We start from the raw sequence: 21,975 nt of genomic DNA on the forward strand, positions 1-21,975 counted from the left end.
AGGGTGGATGAGTCCAAGAAATCACGATAGCCAAGAAAAATAATCCTGGATGCTGAAAATCAAGGCTGTACTAATTTAAAACAGCAGGCTAAGTGATAATAACCCTGGTGACACAATGGTTAAGTGTTTGGCTGCTAACCAAAATGTGGGTGGTTGGAAACCACCTGTCACTCCAGAAGAGAAAAGACCTGGCGATCTACTTACATAAAGATTACAGCCTAGGAAACACTATGGGGCACTTCTACTCTATCCTATAGAGTTGCTATAAGTCCATTCTGGACTCAAGGGTACCTCACAACAACAAGAGGTAAACGCACTAGTATGACAAAGATGATGGGGTGGGAAAAGCAAGATCGCTCTAGGTTGTTCCAGGCGTACTGTATCTGAACTGCCCATGCATGTTTATACTGAAGCTTATCCAGAAATGTACATGGTAACAATCAGGAAACATCCTCATTTTTCCAAGGCACAGAAGAGAGCATATAGCTGCTAGCTGAGCCTGTGTGTAACAGGTAAACTCAAGATAAGTGATGACTGAGGAAACATTTATTGAAGGGCCACCATCTTCAGCTGTCTAGGTTATTGTAATGATTTTCTAAGTAATCTGCCAGGTTTGACCCTTGGCCTTTAGAGTCCGTTTTCAAACCGAGCAACTAGAGTGGTTTTGTCTGAATTTAAATCAAATCAAGTCAGTTCTTTATTTAAAACTCTCCCCAGACAATGGTTTCTCTATTGTTTCTCAACCCTACCTAGCATGCTTCCACTCAGGGTGTTTGTGCTTTGTTTCCTCCACCTGGAAGATTCTTACCTCGGATAGCTGCAGGGCCTACTGTTTTACCTTTTTTCAAGTCTTTCCACAGATATCTATCACTTTCTTAATTAAGACCTAGCCTGACTACCCTATTTAAAATTATCAAACCTCCTTCCCAACATTCTTAATCTCTCTTATTCTCTTCTATGTTTGCCATAAAACCAAAAAAAAAAAAAAAAAAAACCCATTGCCATCGAGCTGGTTCTGACTCATAGCAATCCTGTAGGACAGAGTAGAACTGCCCCATAGGGTTTTCAAGGAGCAGCCGGTGTATTCAAACTGCTGACATCTTGGTTAGCAGCCAAAACAACCTCTGCACCACAAGGGCTCCGTATCAGCCATAGCACTTATTATAGTCTAATCTAATCTATTAGTTACATACTTGTTATCTTTCTGGTATTTTATCTGCCTTCTTCCATAGAATATAGGCCCGCAAAGGCCAGACCGTTTCGTTTTACACTGATGTATCCGACAACCTGAGAATACTACCTTTCACATAATAGGTGTTTGAGAAATGTTTTTTGTTGTTGAAAAGTGAGTCTTTAAGGAAAAATAATATAAATGGTAATATAGTTTTTTGTTCGTTTTTGCAAAAATTATGAAGTTTTGTATCCATTTGAATGAGGGAGGTTGGGCGATAGTTATAATTGCTATCCATTAGAATCGTAATTAGCAGCTTCTCTTAACGCAAGGAGCCCTGGGGGCCCAGTGGTTGAAAAGCTTGGCTGCTAACTGTCAGTCAGAGGTTTGAATGTACCAGCTGCTTCGGGGGAGAAAGATGTAGCAGGCAGCTTCCATAAAAAATTACAGCCTTGGAAACCCTGTCCTATAGGGTAACTATGAGTAGAATTGATTCGCCGGCAACGGGGTTTTCCTCCTAATGCATTTTTTTCTGCCCTGTCTGTTACTATTTTCTAATATTCTGTGTTTTTGCTTCTTTCTTATGTATGCTTCGTTTACTTCCCTCTTCAAATTTTTACTCCTCTCACCTCTCTTAAAACATTCTCTGATATCTCAACTCAAACCAAATGGGCAAGTGATTTTGATTTCCTACTATTTGCAAGGCACTATGCAAGAGGCTGTAAATCTTTACAGGAACAGACTGTGACATCTTTCTCCTGTGGAGCAGCTGGTGAGTTTGAACTGCCCACTTTTTGGTTAGTAGCTGAGTGCTTAACCACTAACCAAAAGGTCAGCAGTTCAAATCCACCAACTGCTTTTTGGAAACTCTGTGGAGCAGTTCTACTCTGCCCTATAGGGTTGCTGTGAGTGGGAATCTACTTAAGGGCAATGGGTTTTATGCAAGCAGAGAAAGGAGCTCGGGTGGAGCAGCGGTTAAGCACTCAGATGCTAACCAAAAGTTCTGTGGTTTAAATCCACCAGTAGCTCAGTGAGAGAAAGATGTCACAGTGTGCTCCTGTAAAGATTTACAGCCTGGGAAACCTTATGGGTCAGTTCTACTCTGTTCTATGGGGTCGCTATGAGTTGGAATTGGCTTGATGGCAACGGGTTTTTAAGGGTTTATGCAAGAGGAAGTTCTTTTCCTGTTTGTTTTATGTAGAATATCCTGATGAACAACGCATAGCTGGAAACACATCATGAACTGACAATAAATACTTCCTGACAGATCTCTTATAGGGCCTGGCTGCCTCAGCCAAAGCATCTTCCACACTCCTTAACACTTAACATGCTTGACTTAGCCCAGCTGTCTCCACACATCCAGAAAAGTGTTGATAGAGGAATATAACTGTATTGCACTGATTTATCAAGGATTTTTGACATTATCTAAAATAATCTCATTTCCTCCTCAATTTAGGAAATTTAGGCACAAATAGTTAACTGACTTCCCAATGTCACAATGTAATTAGTAATAGCTCCAAAATATCTGACTCCTAGTAAAATGTGTAATTCCACGTGATTATGATGCTTCAAATGTGTTATAAAATGTTAAATTAAGTGCAGATAGCATAAGAGAAAAAGATAACTGAATTGACAACAGGAGGCACTTTTAAGGCCAATTCTGTCACTAACAAGATGTGACTTGGTCCAATCCTTTCACCTATCTGGGTGTCAATGTCCTTTTTCCTAAAATGGAAGAGCAGAATCAATTAGCTACCCTTAAAAGGACTCTTTTGTGCTTCACATTCCATGTATATGATCTTTTACTCTATACCACTGGAGAAAGAAAGGAAGAGGTTAGGCCCTACAGTCTCTTCACTTTTCATTGTAAAAGTGAAATGGGTGCTGTAACGGTTAATTTTATGTGTCAGCTTGGCTAGGTTGTGATGCCCGGTTGTTTGGTCAAACACTAGTCTAGATGTTCTATCAAGTATTTACATGAAATTAGCATTTAAATCGGTTGACCTTAAGTAAAGCAGATTATCCTCCAAAATGTGGGTGGGCTTCGTCCAATCCGTTGAAGGTTTTAAGAGCAAAACTAGAGGTTTCTCAACAGAGGATTCTGCCTCCAGACAATAAATAGCACCCTGCCAGAATTCCTTTCTCTTTCCTACTGCCTGACCTACTGGCTTGGGACACGAGGCCACCGGAATTTCCAGTCTGCTCCCTACCTGCAGTCCCTGGATGGCACAAACAGTTAAGCTCTTGGTAGTAATTGAAAGGTTGGTAGTTTGAATCCATGCAGAGGTACCTTGAAAGAATGGCCTGATAATCTATTCTGAAAGATTACAATTGTGGAAAACCCTACAGAGTACAGTTCTATTCTGAAACGCACGAGGTCACCTGAGTAGGTATTGAATCGATGGCATCAGGTTTGGTTTGGTTTTTGCCTTACCTACAAATTTTGTACTTGCAAGTCCTTAATTCCTCAGAATAAATCCCTCTGGTGGCACGGTGGTTAAAGCACTCAGCTGCTAACTGGAAGGTCAGTGGTTCAAACCTACCAGCTGCTCTGGGGGAGAAAGAGATAGCAGTCTGCTTCCATAAAGATTGTAATCTTAGAAACCCTATGGAAAGTTCTACTCTGTCCTACAGGGTCGCCATGAGATGGAATTGACTCAATGGCAATGGATTTGGTTTTGGGTTTGACCTCTCTCTGTATATCTTATTGGTTCTGTTTCTCTAGACAACCCTAGCTAAGACAGGCACAAAAAAATTAATAAACTTGATCTAAGTGACTCACTCAGTAACTCCATGTACAGTAAGAACCTAGATGATATGTTTCCTTCTGGCTGACTCAAAATGAACCACCATGGTATTAAAAGAACTTGTTTTCTTTATACTGTAGTTACACAGGAAGTACAAACAAATGAACAGAAGAGATCCCAGAAGGGCAATTCCATCATAATTGTTCAGGGAGAGACCGCCCAAACAGAAAACACATGCTACTTCCCCTCAGCCTGACCAATCTGGCATTGAGAGTACAAGCTCACTGGAGAGGGGCTGGGCCTCAGCAGGCAGGGACCGTTGCCAGAGGCTTCTTCTGCTACTTGCAGGAGAGACAAGCATTGGGAATGTCTCTCAGTGCCTGGGTTCCTCGACTCTCTTACACTAGCCAGGCGGCTTGGAGCAGTTGGACCACACCTCTGTTTCACCCCTGCAGGAAGCCAGATGCATGCCAAGTACAGCAGCACGAAGGACATGCTAGATGATGATGGGGACACCACTATAAGCCTGCATTCTCGAGCCTCTACTACAACCCGGAGACCAGGACCTGAGCACACAGGTACTTTGCCTCCCTGAGTCCAAACAGACCAGAAAAAAATCATTGCCCTCGAGTTAATTCCGACTCATAGCAATCCTATAGGACAGAGTAGACCTGCCCCAGAGGGTCTCCAAGGAGCGAGTAATGGATTTGAACTGCTGATTTTTTCGTTAGCAGCCGTAGCTCTTAACCATTGCGCCACCAGACCCCACATAGACTAAAGCCCTTGAGAAATGCATGAGATGAGATATTTCTCTGAAAATTATAAAAAAATGGAAGGAAGAGAGGAAATGTTTTTATGATTTACAGTAATTGGGTAACTGTGTACTCTTCACAATTTGTGTGCCATATATATGTATATCTGACAATTTAAACTCAGTACTGTTTCTTCTTCTGAGATTTATTGCTGACATAGTGGTTTGCAGTTGAAGACCTGTCACTTCTTCCTTCATGTAGATGAGATTGTGTGTAAAATTAAAGCAAAGTCTTCCCTTTCCCGTCTTCCAGTGAAGACTGAATCCCAGGTTGTTTTTATTTACCACCGGGATCTGACTAGGAAATTTAGAGTTATAAAAGTTACCTTTTTGCTAGTTTGGAAAGTATGGCTTTAGAGGGAGATTTCCGAGCAGACACATTAAACCTACTACACCTCGAAGTTGCGAGTCCTTGGGAGAATCATGTTAACCTCAGGTGTTCAGTTTTGTCATCTGTAAAATGAGCGGGGATTGAAACAAATGCTTTCTAACATTCCTTCAGCTCTAAAGTTCTGTGATTTGATAATATAAATAACGGCCTCAGATAAAATTACATCCAATCTCCACACCCTTTTGCTTTACTGCCCCTCTCCCCCAGAATATTATTGGGATGATGGAGTCAAATTATGGACATATTTCATTGGAGTGAAGTTTAGTCTCCATCTGTATAATCTTATTTCCAATTATTCATTTTATGACATAGTAATGAATTTTTTTTTTCTTTCAGTTTCATAGAAGAGAAAATTGGCACACAGAGTGAAGGGTCTTATTTCCTGGGTAACTCAGCCATTTAGGTAGAAATTTGACTTGAACTGTAGTGAAAGAACCTCACACTGTAACATAGACAGGACTAGTTTCTAATACCAAGTATGCCACTTACTAATTGTGTAATCTTAGACAAGTTGCTTAAGTATCCTTGGGCTTCAGGTTCTTTACTTATAAATTATTAATAACTTAAAAAGGTATGCAGTGTTTATTATGTGCCTGATATAGTTTTATTCACATGAACTTGAACTAATATAAAGTAGAAGTAATAAAACATCCCCTATAAGGGAGGGTAATGATGGTTCAGTGGCAGAACTCTCACCTTCCATGATGAAGACCAGGGTTCGAGTCCCAGCCAGGGCACCTCATGTTCAGCTACCACCTGTTAGTGGTGGAGGCTTGCATGTTGCTATGGTACTGAACGGGTTTCAGAGGAGCTGCCAGACTAAGACAGACTAGGAAGAAAGACCTGGCAAACTACTTCTGAAAATCAACCAATGAAAACCTTATAGATCACAACCTCCGACCCACAACTGATCATGGGAATGGCACAGGAATGAGCAGCATTGCATTCTGTTGTGCATGGAATCGACATGAGTCAGGGCCTGCTCAATGACAGCTAACAACAATGAGTACTTAAGTTGAGAAGTTATGTAAAGTGTTTGGTACATCACAGACACTCCAAAAATATGAGTTTCCTTTTACTATAGTCTAGGTGGTGATAAAAAAAAAAAAAAATTTTTTTTTTTTTTTTTTTTTTTATTCCAAGGAGCCCTTGTGGTGCACTGGTGACCAAAAGTTCAGTGGATTGAACCCGCCAGCTTCTCCATGCAGAAAGATGTGGCAGTCTGCTCCCTTAAAGATTACAGCCTTGGAAACCCTATGGGGATGTTCTACTTTGCCCTATACGTTTACTATCAGCTCGACAGCAATAGGTTTTTGTTGTTGTTGTTATTATATTCCTTTCCTTGAGAATTCCTAAGGTGTTCTGTTTACAATTTTGTGAGTCAGCATCAGAGAGGTATTCCTTCAGTGTTTGTATCTTAACATGTCTTTTCCCTTTTGACCATATCCAGATTTTCTTTACCTTTTTTTTTTTTTTACTGTTTTCCTCCTTTTTCAAATAACTTTTCAACCTTTCCTCCATTTCCGTTTACTAAATGGAATAAATAAACCTTTCTGTTTACTTTCTATGTATTGTATGAGCCTCCACCTGAGACCCACTGATATGACTTTTTGTTTCTAGACTACCAGTAAGATGTTAAAGGTCATTGGGGATTTCCAGCCTCCTGAACATGAAGCTGAGTGACAAAAGCAGGGATGTTAGTTTCTGCAGTCACAGGATATGTGTAATAGGATACAATATGTTTTCCTCCAACAAATCTTACATGGAGTCAGCTCCTAAGGGTGTGGTTTTGAATGGCCTGTGTATAATTTCATTTTTCATCTTTGACTGGAAGCAGGAACACTCACAAGGGTTAGCAACCTGCATAATCAGGGAACAGGGTGTACGAATAAGTTCTGCTAAGAGTAGGGGGGAGGAGAAGGAGGTGGACTATTATAGAACGCTAACAGCATCATCTGGCCGTCTGTTTGTAAGAAACGGAAATCAAAACAGTAGGAGTGAAGTTTACAAGAAGGTATCTTGGGGCAAACATCTGGAAATAGTCATCTTACCGTACATGTATGATATCTTTTTTTTTAATCTTCTTGTGTAATGCAAATACTTACAGGAATGTCTTTATAGAATCTTATTTATTTCTTAGCTAAATAAATCTGATATAACTTTGCTGTTAAAATAACAGAGGCATAGAGATCACTCTAGGAATTTCTTGGCAATATCAATTATCCAGATTCAAAATAATGACTGGAAAATTTATATTTTTTTCTCTAGAATTAATAAAAATAAATAACTTTACCTTTAATATTTAAAAAAAATTCAATCTAATAAATATGATTGTGTTAAAAGATGTCAAACAATTCAGTAAACAGAAAGTGAAAATGAAAGACAATGACATTACACCAACTTTCCAGAAACTTCTGTTTGGAGTCATGTTATACAAGGCACAGTTCAAGTACTAGGTACAAGTACACAGTTCAAGTACTAAGAATATAGTGCCAAAGATGATTTGATACCTATTTATGAGAAAGCTTATAGCCTAATACAGTTTTCAACTAAGAAAAAAAGTGGAATCAGGTTCTGTGATGGAAACATGGGCATGGTACAAAGGATAGTTTACTCACTTTTATCTGGTAAGGATAGAGGGGTAGAGGAGGTCAGGAAAGGCTTCACAGAGGGAGACACCATTGAGAAGAGTTGGTTTTAAGATGTCCTACATGATACGGTGGCAGGAGTTGGGTGGGGGATGTTGAGGGCAATGTGGGGTACTACAAGCAGAGTGAGGCATGAGAGGCAAACCAGGGAAATTTTAAGTAACTTTGGGTTTATAGGAAACTTATAAGCAACATATTTTGGACGGGTATTTTTTTTTTTTATAGAGTTTAGGAGAAAGCTTGGCAACAGGCTGAGAGTTAAGGAGGGCCTTCTATGCCGTCTTTAAACTTAGGGAAGACCTTTTATGCATACTGAGATATTTTGAGTCTACTTAGAAAGGAATATAAGTTCACTGAGGGATTTTAAACAGAGAGTAACATAATCAATTTTGTGTTTTTTGAAGACCATCTTTGTTACAATAAGGAGGATGGATTGAAGGAGCATGAACGTGGATGAACTGATAACTGGTTTTTGCACTAGTCCAGACATGAGGTTAGAAGATTCTGAACTGAGCTAATATGGTAGGAATAAGGAGGAGGAATCAGATATGAAAAAAAGTAGAGGAGATAGAGTTTAAAGTATTGGTGATTGGTTACATGTAGGAAGACAAGCAAAGGGAGACCTTAGGTTGACTAGGTTCTGCCTGATATTATGTAGATGACGCTGCCATTAACTAAGGTAGAAACTACAGGAGAAATAGAAAAGACTATAAATTGAGCTTTAGGTCAGAGACCTTTAGGTGGAGGGACATGCAGAATTCTGAGCTACATAAATATGTGGGAAATAAAACATTTAGGTAGTAATTAAAATGTATAGGAGTGAATGAATGAGATCACTGAGGTGGCCATGTAAAATGAAAAGACAAAGAATAAAAGTGTCAAAAGAGATTCTTAAGGAATATCAACAAATGAAAGGCAAGAAGAGCAAGAGAGTCCAAAAGAACTACTAAGATTGAGTTACACAAGATGACAGAAGGAGGACCAGGAGGGAAAGACATCCAGAGAGCCAGGAGACAGTAACTTCAAGAGTAATGGAAAGGTCAATGACAATAAAATGGTTAGTGAATTAAAACAAATAAATAATAATACATGATAAATAAGTTCAAGTAAGAGGAAGGCTAAACATAATTTATTGTTTTGACAATAAGAAGGAAAACTGATTATTGATAATTATTGATAGCAGTGGTTGAAAAGGTGAACTAGTAAGATAAGCTATATAATTCATTTTCTTTTTTCTTCTTTTCTGAGGAGCCTGAATATAAAGAGAAGAGATAAAGCGTTACTACACGGATATTACAGGGCTAAGAGAGAAATTTTTTAATTTTTTTTTTTTTAAGTTTTGGACAATTCTAATTCAAAGGTTAAAAATAAATGCAAGTAGAGCCCTTCACGTTAACACTACAGTGGAGAGAAAGGATGAATTAATTGCTAAGACAAAATTCCTACTAGAGACTAAATGTGATCCCACTAAGAGAACATGAAAAACTGCTTGGGTTAAAAAAAATACAAAACAAACAAAAAACCCTTAATAGTCAATTCAATTTTTTAATCAATTCAAGTTTCGTCTTTGGCTTAGTCATACTAAATACCAATATTCTCCATTTTTTCCCCAGATTTTTAGCTTCCTCTCCTCAGCTAGAGCCTGGTCCCCTCACTGCAGAGCCATGACCTAACTCAAGTCTAATCAATTTAAGGCATCTTTAAAGTACATCTACTAAGTACCAAACATTATGGTAGGCACAGGGGAGCCCGTATTTCTGAGGTGCTTAGAGAAATGGAAGGGGTAATCTGAACCAATAGCTATAATAGAAGGTCATTTAGCACTATTGAAGAAATGGAGCGGGCCACAGATACAAATAGGAATGAGTGAATGACTGTGTTGAGTCATGTAAATGTTGCTAGAGCAGGTGGCATTTAACCTGGGTCTTCAAATCTGAGTCTAGGTTTTTTAGACAGAAATAGGGGACACTGTGTGACTTTCTGATACCAAGGGCCACATGTGCAAAGAAAAAAACAGAGAGGCAAGAGCTAGCCTGGTGCACATGTAAAGGGTGCAAAGTTTTAAGGAGTAAAATTAAGGAAAAAAAAAAAACTAGCTTAGAGAGAAAGAATGACATGTGAATTTGGGATTGAATTTTAGATTAAGATAAAATAATTTGGGGATTTATCTGCTGAGAAGGCTGTTGGGCTGAAGAGTGTTGTCATCCGTGGGGGGAGATGTCTGAGGAGGATGTGGGAAGATGAGGCTAAAAAAACAGGCTTAAATAGTGGTGGCATGATTAAACATGTACTTTAGAAAGTTAAATGGAAAAGGTATGGGTTCAGATGGTTGTTACCAAGACATTGCACACTATGGGAGTGAAAAGTTGGAAGTGGTAGAACACTAGGGTCTTTTTATAATTCCATTATGGGGGCTTCTATAATGGAACTGTCATATAGGGGAAACTATAATTGTGAGATTTGTTTGGCATAGCAAAATGACTGGAAATGTTCATCTCTGGAATCAGGGTGATTGAATAGCACTTCTGGTTCTGTCACTTACTGCCTTTGCAATCTTGAGCAAGTTAATTAACTATTTGATGCTTCTGAATTTTTATCCAAATAAACTTCAAAACTGTTTCTCTCTTGAATGATTTTTAGGAGACTCAAATGAAATACTATGGCATATATAACACACTCAGTAAGTATTTTGGCAGTATCTGTGTGGACTTGGATAAAGTATCTAAGCCCTCTATGACTCAGTTCTCCATCTGCAAAATGGCTATGATAATACTATCTACCTCTTAGGTGTTCGTGAAGATGGATGAGATAATTTACATAGGGCATTATCTCAGTAACTCAAGGAATGTTATCAATTATTAATAATAGTTTTATTTTTGAGCCGTGTCTCAGAAAGAAAACTTCTCAATTGGATTATAAAATTGATTGACTTGAATTTTATGAAAATGGAAAAATATAATGAACCCTCTAGTTTCTCTGAGTTGGAAAGTCAATGATATTCTGGAAAGAGCTCATAAGTTCTCCTTACGTACATATCGTCTTGAGAGAATGGGAAGAAAAGAGCCATTTACTTATAGAAAGAATGGAAATAGAGAACATTTGGACTACAACCATAGGAAAAAGGAAACCTGGATTTTCAGGAACACAGAAAAGCACCCTCAAACCCACTGAACCTTGAATGGCCTCCCACGAACAGGTGTGTCTACTCTTGCCATCTGCGAGGATTTCAGAGACAAAGAGAAGTTGTTAAAAAGAAAGCATTTAAAAATAAAAATATTAACAATAGTCAGCTATGGACTAGCAGTGTCCCATGGTTGAAAAGTGTTAAAATTCCAGCAAGGTAGAAGGATCAGATAATAATTTTCTGAAGTATATACCTTGCAACCAGCTTAGCCTCCACTAGGGTCACTATGAGTTGGCATCAACTTGATGGCAATGAGTTTTTTGTTGTTGTTGGCTCTGTGAATCCTGGTTCACAGGGAAGTATATGAAGTGTGGTGGTAAGCACAGAAATAGAAGCATGACAGTCTAATCCCGGCTCTGCCACTAGCTTGCAACGTGGCTTTGTGCAAATTGTTGAAACTCTCTGTGTCTTTTCCAGTTTTAAGACCCTTTGTATTTCAGACCATACTAAGAGACTATATAGATAATATCTGTTTTATGCCTTCTAATCCCTGAGCATAAATAACCCCAAACCCATTGCCAACAAGTCAGTTCTGATTCAAAGGGACCCTATAGACAGAGTAGAACTGCCCCATAAGGTTTCCAAAGAGTGCCTGGTAGATTCAAACTGCTGACCTTTTGGTTAGCAGCTGAGCTCATAACCACTGTGCCACCAGAGCTCCATCCCTAGGCATTTTTTTTTTTTATAGAAGAGTGCAAACTTTTCCCTCTCTGATGCCTGATGCAGAGTAATTGTTTAAGTATGACTTCTCCTTTCATCTACAAATTTCATATAGCTACAAAGGAATTTGTATTCAAAATTTGACCCTGGCACTATAGCCTTTTATAGTATGGTTAAAGTAAGAGGATACAGGAAAGGGATGTTTGTTTTCTATATATATCTTATTATTTCTGGAGATGTTTATACCATTCCTGGGCCTGTCCACACCTCTTTGTTAAATATGCTTCAGGAGACAGCAAAGAGGTTCTCTTCCAAAAAATAAAACCACAATAAAGCCAAGCAAAACTGAAACACCTCCTAGCAACTTATTTTTGTAAAGATCTGTCTTGTTCTGGGGTTTGGTGGTCCCTAGAGAAAGACCTCATTACAGTCAAGGGCATTTGGAAGAAAACTCAAGAACGTTAGACTCAGAGTTCAGAGAAAAACACCTAGATGAAGAAATACTATCAAGAGAAAGAAGCAAAGAAACTTTCCACCTTATAGTTCTTGCCCCGTGGAAGCCTGGCTGCCTAGGAAATGGCCACATCAGCCACAGAAACTCTTGGGGGTGGTGTTTGCAGGGGTCTTTAGATAAAACAAGATGGGGTCCAGTGGGAGGAGGGGAAGAACACAGAGCCAGAATAGAAAAATCTCCAAATATAACCAGGAAAAAATGATTCTTGGAAGGAAATTTGAAACTATTTAGTCCACTAGCAGGAGAAAACAGTAGCTCTTTCTTTTTCCGTCCTATAGGCAACCCCAGGGAGGAATCGTGTATTTGTTCTTTTCATGGATAAAATTATTATGAAACAATGTTCTAATTCCTCAAAGCCCAGGGCCTCACTTCAACATAAAAATTTAGTTCACTATTTTTTATCCTTTTTTTTAAGGATAATTAGGTTAATTTCCCTGGTTCTTCACCTTCTTTTTATTATTTCTAATTTTGGCCAGCAGAATATTAAACATAAAAGAGACAGGATTCTTTATTTTTTATGCCCTTGAGAAATGTATTAATGTAAATAATTTTGAGCAGATATCCACACCAGTCTTAGTTGCCGTACAGTCAATTCTGATGACAACCCTATGTGTGCCAGAGTAGAACTGTGCCCCGAAGGAGCTGATTTTTTGGAAGTAGATTGCCGGGTCTTTCTTTTGAGCATCTGCGAGTGGACTCCAACTGCCAACCTTTTGATTAGCACCCAAGCACATTAACTGTGCCACCCAAGGACTCCTAGGCAGGTGTGTAGCAGAGATATTTATAAACAATAGACATTCTTTCGACATTTATTGAGCGCCTATCAAATTTCAGGAATCCCTGGTGGCATAGTGGTTAAGACCTATGGCTGCTAACCACAAGGTTGGCAGTTCCAATCTACCAGGTACTCCTTGGAAACCCTAAGGGGCAGTTCTACTTTGTTCTACAGGATCGCTGTGAATCAGAATCGACACAACAACGAGTTTGTTTTGTTTTGGTTTATTATACTTCAACCATTGTTTTAGGTTCTAGGCTACCAAAAAACCAAATCCATTGCTATTGAGTCAATTCCAACTCATAGCACCCCTATAGGACAGAGTAGAACTCCCCATAGGGTTTCCAAGGAGTGGCTGGTGGATTCTAACAGCGGAATTTTTTGGTTAGCAGCCATAGCTCTTAACCAGTAGTGACTAAATAAATGCATGATCTTTTTCAAGAAGGCGTTTACTTTCAGACACAAACCAAAAGTACAAATAAAATATGTAACATAGTTGATGGTAATAAGAGCAATGGAGAAAAATAAAGTCACCATGGATGGTGGGTTCGCAACAGTGCTGTACCTCTGGGATGTAGAAGCAGACACAGGATAATTATCTTGGGTTATACAGAACTCTGAAAAGGCTTAGGGTTTGGGAAAAAATGCTTAGCTTAGGCTATATTCCACCTCTGCTCTCGTTCTTTCACGGCTGGTATGAGATACTCTTAGGGCCAATGCATGAGGAAGCATCCATTTCCAGGAAAACTTGGACTAAACCAGATAGTTAATCAAAGGAAACAGGGGAGAAAGCAAATCTCTTTCAGATTTGTTCATGATACAAACTCTCACAAAGTCAGCATATAGAAAACAGCATGGCTAGGAAATGCATTTAGCTGAGCCTGCCCTCTGCTGACAGAAGTACTACTGAAAAGTCAATAGATTTTAAAGAAAACAACCTGTTAAGTTTTATTTTAGATAATTCTCTGTGTCTCTATAAAACTTACTTCATTTAGGAAGTATTAATCTTTCATAATTTAATTCTTCATCCATTTACTCATTCAAATATTTATTCATCCCTTATGTATTAGGCACTTTTATAGTGCTGCAAAGACACTGGTGAACAAAATAGACAAGTCTACTACTTTAATGCAATACATGTTCTACAAAGAGACAGACAAAAACCAGCCAAACAAAAGGCGTGAAACTATTACCTAATATTAAAAAAAACATACATAAGAGGGTGCTGTGCTAGGGATGGACTTCTGGCCTCTTCCAATCAGGTGCCATTTAAAACAAAAGCTGAATAACAGGAGGTAGCCTGCCAATAATTGATGTGAGAATTGATTAATGCAGAGACAGAACTAATTCAAAGGTACTAAGACAGGGACAAACTTGTTTGGATCAAGGACAGAACAGAAAGCCACTATAAGTAGGGCCATTTGTGTGAGAGGAAAATGGTTCAGAAAGTGGTGAAAAAGCTAGACGGAGTCTAGATTAAAAAGTCTCCTAGAATTTATGCCTCTTTAGTCTTTCTGTTTTGGAAGCTGAATTGAATTCAAAGGGAAGCAGAACTCACAGGTCACGATGAAAGTGGAGTGTATTCCAGGGACTCACTCTCCCTTTGTTTCATTTTAATCATAAGCTAGATGCTACCTGCACCTGATTGAAGGCCTTCTGTCAGAAAATTCACCGAGGCAGGAAGACTCAGATAGATAACTCACAGTGGAGCTTCTGCAAGTACCACCAGGCAGATTTGTGGAGGTTTTGGCAAGGAAAGGATGCTGGCCACAGCTCTTTCATAATTTAACTGGTGCAGAAATAGAGGTGGCTTAGATACATCCTTGAGAAATCGATGACCACATTTCTCTAGAGTCCATTTTTGGAGAGAAAAAAATCAAATGAATGAATGAACATCATCCTCACAAAAAGAGGCTTTTGACAAAGAGAAACAGTAAAAATGAGCTTTTTCCTATTACTGATGCACTATTGTTTTTTTTTTTGGAAGAAAGATACATGGAATTTGGGGGGGGGGGGATAGCACCAAATTAATTCCATGTTTCCTGATGAGAAAAAAAAATTTTTTGAGGTTCAGGGATCCTCAAGCCCCATTTTAGGCATTCTCTAGAGAGATTTTAACTTTACTTTTGACAAAAACAAGTTTATGCCAGCAATCATATAAAGATAATGATGTGTAACTCGATCCAGAGCAAAACTGGACTTGGGGGCTAATAGAAAGGGGTAGTTTAAGAAAGAACCTAGCTATCAGTGAGGCTTGGCATTGAGCCTGTGCGAGACAAAATGTTGGCTCTGCACTGCTCACTGCTGGCCTGCATCATTTATTCCTGTCCAGGACCAGCTCCCCTGACTTGCTTGCTGCTAACTTAGATCCAAAAGAAAGGAAAATCGAAACCCTGTTCTCTCTTATTCCCTGCAGAGCACCAGGCTCCTTCTTCAGTTTGGCGACCATTGACCCTGACCGTGCTGACTTTGTGCTTGGTGCTACTGATTGGCCTGGCAGCCCTGGGGATTTTGTGTAAGTCTGTGTTCTGACTCGGGGGAAGATCCTGGTGCCAAGGCTTGTCTGGGATGAGAAACACTTGTTCTAGATTGTTTTTACTTTAATTCTGGTAGCCTGTGGACAATTCAATGTACCTTATTCAAATGGCACTGCTTTACATGATGAGTAGTGAAAGTAGCCTTGAACTGCAGCAGTCCGTTGCCAACTAGAATTATACATTCTATTTTGAGATAAGAAGGCTTTTTTTGTGTGTATGTTTGTTTATACACTAATATTTAAAACTGAATACATCTAATGAATCCATGTTTCAGCCCGCTCCCATTTCACAAAAGAACAGGACACTGTGGTGTTTGCTCTCTGGGTAGCACAGTGGGCTAATGCGGAGGGAAAAGATTCTGTTCAGATCCCACCCATTCAATGTAAGGAAAGTACACTAGGTCCTTAATCACTATGGTATTTTTCAAAAAGGCCAGAAAGCTACAGTCATTTTGCAGAAACTTCTGAAAATTAGAAAAAAAAAAAAATTGACTAGACGTACAGAAGTCTTTAAATTTCACGTTTGTAAGGGCAAGGTCTGGCTCATCAGATTGAGAACCTACAGCAGTGTTTCCTAAACAGCTGACTACAACGATTCAAGAAAAAGGGTCCCATGGAGCAGTTTCTTTCATTTTAGGTATACAGAAAAATTGCATAGAAAGTACAGAGCTCCCGTCTGCCTTCTCTCCTCTCTCCAGTGTGTCTCCTATTATTAACATCTTGCATTAGTGTGATACATTTGTTGCAGTTGATGAACCGATATCCATACATTACTATTAATGAAAGTCCATAAAGATCATTCTTTGTACAGTCCTTTGGGTTTTGACAAATGTATAATGTCATGTATCCGCCATTACAGCATCGTACAGAATAGTTTCACTGTTCTTAACACGCCTTGCTCTTCACCTGTTCATCCCTTCTTCCCTCACCTGATCCCTGGAGCCACTGTTCTTTTTACTAGCTCTATAGTTTTGCCTTTTCCAGAATGTCATGTAGTTGGAATCATAAAGTATGTAGCTTTTTCAGACTAGCTTTTTTTCACTTAGCAATGTGCGTTTAGGGTTCCTCCATGTCTTTTTGTAGTTTGATAGCTCATTTCTTTTTATTGCTGAATAATACTCCATTATATAGATGTACCACAATTTGTTTATCCATTCATATGAAATTAATATAGCCTCTCCAGATTTATTTAGTATTCGCATTAGTATACTTATATTTAAAGTATATTTCTTATAGACAACATATGCTTAGGTCTTGTTTTTAAATCCACTTTGATAGTCTCTGCTGTTTAACTGGTATATTTAGACTGTTCACAATTTAGTGATTATTGATAGAGTTTGTTTAATAGCTTCCATATTTGTAACTGTTTTATATTCAGACTTCGCTCTTCACTTTCTTTTTTTTTTTTTTTTTGGTTTTCTAGTCTTTTTGTTTGTTTAAAAGATCAGATTTTAATGTCAAAAAAGTGGGTTTGTACAGCAAATTTTAGAACTTTTGATGGTGTATCTTAAATTTTAATATTTAAAAATAAATATATCTATATCTGGAAATACATCTGTTTGTTATTGCTCCTCTCCTGACTCCCTTTTTTTAAAAAAATTTGATATTATTAACGATTGCTTTACAACCACTGCACTTTTTAAGGATATAAAGTAAGTCTCAAGATTCATGCAGTTGTCTCCACATAGATTTAGAAATCTGAGCTTTAAATGTAGGTGTAGTAATCTTCTAGACAAGTGATATTAGGAAAGTTACTTGTTCTCACTGATATTAGGAAAGTTACTTGTTCTCCCTGATGTTTGGAAAGTTACTTGTTCTCACTGAGCTTAATTGCAAACCTGTAAAAGTATAGAAAAGACGAGATGACTATTTTAAATACTACTATATTTTCAATGCTCAATATAATGGTTACCAAATGTATAACTTTGTGGTTTTAACTTAACTAATAGTTTGACAGTGCACACAAAAATACTTATTGAGCAGTAAATATGGTCTAGAAATTTATTCCTAAACTGTAAATTGCTATTACGATTCCACATTTTCAGGTGACAGACTGACTTAGAAAAATTAATTTGCTCAAAGTCATACCATGTATTATGTACTAGGGCACAGATTTGAATACAGGCAATCTGAGGTCCCAGAGCCTGAGATCTTAAGCAATATACTATTTGTCTTCTCCATGTGTAGAAAAAGACAGATTCCCAAGATATAAGTCTGACTTGTTGACTTGGGTTAGTTTTTCAGTTCTACCAGCTCTCCATTACTCAGCAAGACAGCATCTCTCAAAAGGAAGAAAGATTAGGGAATCTCTCCCAACAGTTGCAGTCTCTTGAAGCCCAGAACAGAAAGCTTGCAGCAACTCTTCAGCGTATGGCTGAAAATCTCTGCCGTGAACTCTATAATAAAACTGGAGGTAAGTGGGCCCAGATCACCAAGCGCCCCCTTTACCCTCATGATATCTGTCAATGTAAGGCTGAAAATTCCATCAGTGTACCTGGGAACTGTGCATTATTTAACTAACTGCTTGATGAACTCTATAAAGTGGTTATCAAGATCATCACCAGATGTAGGAATCATATGGTTGGGATATGTCTGAGTTGTAACGCATGAATGGATTCTTTAAATTCAGAGGTTTTCAACAATAAAAGGAATTAACTTAAAAGACCCAAAAATAACACTGCAAGTAAATAAAAAATGGGATATTTCTCAATTTACTTTGGCACACACAGATCTAATAATAATATGCGTTTCATAATGTAACCATAAATCCTTCCACGTTAAGAAGTTAACAATCTCATAACTACAGTTCGGTAAATTTAAGATTCATGTAGGGATCAGGTTAAAAATGTAGAGACCCTGAATCAAATCCCAGGTATTTGAATTCAGTATAACTTGGCTGGGTACCAAAAATCTGTATTTTAATAAGGACCACAGTGATTACAACCTTGAACAATGTTTTAGTTAATACTACTGGAGGAGACTAGAGGCATCATCTCAGACCTGTGTTTTTTTCTCTAACAGTTAGTGATTGTCCTTTTCTTGGAATTCGTGGTGATCTACTCTATTCAAGTCAGCCCTTCCTTCTGATCTCCTTTACATCCATGCATAGGAAGCTATATACATTTTCAAGTCCCCATTTTTTATTTATCTTTTTGGAACTCAAAAATAAGATGTTGGCTCCTAGTCTTCCATGCACTTCTCCCCGTCTTAACCATACATCCCGATTGTGTGGCTACCCAGTAAATAGTATTGCTAGCCATATTTCTGTTTCTTTAAGTGGATCCACTCTTTCCCAGATGGTTATTGATCTCACTGGTCACAATTTTCTTTCTTTTCTTATTTTCCTGACATTCATTTCTTTGTTAAATATCATATCATCAGGAAGGTAATCCAAGTTTCTTTAAAACCAGTGGTCTCTGGATTCTGCATCCAACTGTATAAAATCAAATCAAATGAGAAGTTGTACAAATAAACTATATTTAATCTAAATTTAAAACCTATATGCAAATGTATTAATGAAGTTGCTTATTCTCACACAAACTTTTATATACTTTTGGTTAGATATTAGTTCTCAGTTTTTTTCTACTGCTTTCCACTTCTCACTTTCTTCTTATTCATTGTCTATAAATCCATCTTTCCATCCATCCATTCACTCACCAAGTATTTATTGAGTGCCTACTGATACATACCATATAAAACATATTGGATTTTTTTTTTTTTTCATTGAAGTGATTTCATGACTGTTTTATTTACCAAATGATAGATTTTATTTTGGTCTGAAATACTATCTTTTTAAAAAATTTTATTATGGTTTAGGTGAAAGTTTATAGTGCAAATTTGTTTTTCATTCAAAAATTCATTGTTTTGTGACATTGGTTGCAATCTCCACATTGTCTCAGCACTCTCTCCTTTTCCTTTTCCACCCCAGGTTCCCTGTGTCCATTTGTCCAGTTTTCCTGTCCCTTCCTGCCTTCTTATTTTTGGCCAGGCATTGCCCATTTGGTCTCATACACTTGATCGAACAAAAGCATGTTCCACACATGTATATTGTTGGTTTTATAGTCCTGTCTAAACTTTGGCTGAAAGGTAGACTTCAGAAGTGGCTTCAGTTCTGAATTAGCAGGGTGTCTGGGTGCCATAGTCTCGGGGATTTCTCCAGTCTCTGTCAGACTGGTAAGTCTGGTCTTTTTGTGAATTTGAATTTTGTTCTACATTTTTCTGCTACTCTGTCTGGGACCCTCTATTGAGGTCCCTGTCAGAGCAGTTGGTAGTGGTGGCTGGGCACTACCTGGTTCTGGGCTCAGGCTGGTGGAGGCTGTGATTTATTAGTTGTTTTCCTCCTGTCTTTGGTTTTCTTCATTCTCCTTTGCTCCAGACAGGATGAGATCAGTAGATACATCTTAGATGGCTACGCACAAGTTTTTAAGTCCTAAGAAGCTACTCACAAAGTAGAAAGCAGAACATTTTCTTTATTAACTATGTTATGACTATTGGCTTCCATGTCTCCTGAGACAAAAGTTCCCAGCCTTCAACCTCAGTAACTCTGTCCCTCAAAGTGTTTGGATATGCCTAGGAAACTTCTATGACTTTGTGTTAGTCAAGTTGTGCTGATTTCCCTTATACTGTGTGCTGTCTTTCCCTTCACCAAAGTTACCACTTAACTGCTATCTAGTTAGAGATTTCCGTTCTCCACCCCTCCCCTCCCCAGTAACCATCAAAGATTGTTTTTTCTGTGTGTAAACCTTTTCTTGGGTTTTTAAAATACTGGTCTTATGCAATATCTGTCCTTCTGTGATTGACTTATTTCACTCAGCATAATATCCCCAGATTCATTCATATTATGAAATGTTTTGTGGATTCATCACTGTTCTTTATCATTGCATAGTATTCCATTGTGTGTATGTACCGTAATTTGTTTATCCATTCATCTGTTGATGGGCACTTAGGTTGTTTCCATCTTTTTGCTATTGTGAATAATGCTGCAATGAACATGGGTATGCCTAAGTCTATTTGCGTGACGGCTCTTATTACTCTAGAATATATTCCTAGCAGTGGGCTTGCTGGATCATACAGTATTTCTATTTCTAGCATTTTAAGGAGGCATCATATCATTTCCCATGGTAGTTTTGATATAGAGTCACTATGAGTCAGAACCGACTTGATGGCAACAAGATTAGTCAATGGGTTAATGGCTTATGGTCAGAAGCAATTCCTCATGTGTCTATTAGACATCTGAATATCTTCTTTGGTGAAATGTCTGTTCAAATCCTTTACCATTTTTTTAATTGGATTATTTCTTTTTGTTGATGAAGCGCTAGAATATTCTATAGATTTTAGAAAAGTAGACCGTTGTCGGATGTGTTGTAGCCAAATTTTTTTTCCCAGTTTGTGGGTTCTTTTTTTATTTTTTTGGTGAAGTCTTTTGATGAGCATAAGTCTTTAATTTTTAAAAAGCTCTCAGTTATCTAGTTTATCTTCTGGTGTTTGTGTGTTGTTAGTTATAGTTTTCACAGTATTTATGCCATGTATTTGGGCCTCTCGCATTGTCCCTATTTTTTCTTCCATGACTTTTATAGTTTTTGGTTTTATATTTAAGTCTTTGATCCATTTTGAGTTATTTTTTGTGTATGGTGTGAAGCATCGGTCCTGTTTCATATATATATATATATTTTTTAACAGATGGATATTCTGTTCTGCCAGCACCATTTGTTAAAAAGACTTTTTTTTTTACCCATACATATAGGAATTTCTGCCCTCCTGAGGTTCTTGTTCTGGGGAGGGGGGAGGGCCTAAGTCGTCATAACAGCATCGATTACAACTGAAACTACCATTTATTGAGTGCTTTGTTTTTTGTTTTTTGGTTTTTTTTTGTACGAGTAGGTCACTGTGCTAATTGCACTATTTATACTTCATCTTATTTTTTACAGCTATCCTCTTAGGTAAGAATTATTCCCATTCTCGGTCTGTGTTTTAGAAAGTTTGAAGCTCCTTTGATTTTTAACAAGTCTATCCAAGTTTATTATTTTCCTTCTGGTTGAATTCTGGGTCAAGCAGAGGTGTCTGAGATAGCTCAAAAGTTGTCGAGTGCCACAGCAACTTGGGAATGTCATATTAAGACAAAGATGATCTCACAGATGATTATTTATAATTTTGTTTTACATTACAAAATTTTCAAATATGTAGAAAAACACAAACAATAGCATAACGCTTATCTGTATTTGCCACTCAGGTTTTAACATGTTAATATTCAGATTATCTTTAAAATAAAGAATCATTATGGTTATGAGGGAAGTTTTCACTCCACCACATACTCACAAGGTACTCGGCTTCAAGTTCCCAACTCTCAAAGATCCAAGGCCTTGTACCCACAGAGGTGTTAAAACTATATCTTTCAGGACCTAATTCCTATATTTGCAACTACTACTGGAGTGGTCCATTCATCCTCAGCCTCAAACATGCTTCTCTGACATCTGTCTTAACTTTTGACACATGAATATTTACCATTCTAATTTCATGCTTGAATCAGCTTTAATTGTGC

General features: G+C 38.0%; 1 protein-coding gene across 6 annotated transcripts in view; it reads left to right on the forward strand.

Annotated features, from left to right (window-relative positions):
- The window catches only part of CLEC1A (C-type lectin domain family 1 member A), a 47,766-nt gene that overhangs the window by 12,890 nt on the left and 12,901 nt on the right, over positions 1 to 21,975 (forward strand). For 2 of the 6 annotated variants that reach the window (XR_010321908.1, XM_023549116.2), the window contains exons 2-4: positions 6,264 to 6,429; positions 15,318 to 15,416; positions 17,674 to 17,850. Coding sequence is in view for 5 of the 6 variants with exons in the window: in XM_023549116.2 (XP_023404884.1) it covers positions 6,264 to 6,429; positions 15,318 to 15,416; positions 17,674 to 17,850 (442 nt within the window). In the remaining variant the exon portion in view is untranslated. Of the gene's footprint in view, positions 1 to 4,373; positions 4,497 to 5,485; positions 5,507 to 6,263; positions 10,449 to 15,317; positions 15,417 to 17,673; positions 17,851 to 21,975 lie in introns of those variants that run through there. The other 4 variants (XM_023549118.2, XM_064284631.1, XM_023549117.2 and 1 more) reach the window with 4 other exon arrangements.

This window comes from Loxodonta africana, chromosome 4 (assembly GCF_030014295.1).
Source record: "Loxodonta africana isolate mLoxAfr1 chromosome 4, mLoxAfr1.hap2, whole genome shotgun sequence".
Taxonomy (NCBI): Eukaryota; Metazoa; Chordata; class Mammalia; order Proboscidea; family Elephantidae; genus Loxodonta; species Loxodonta africana.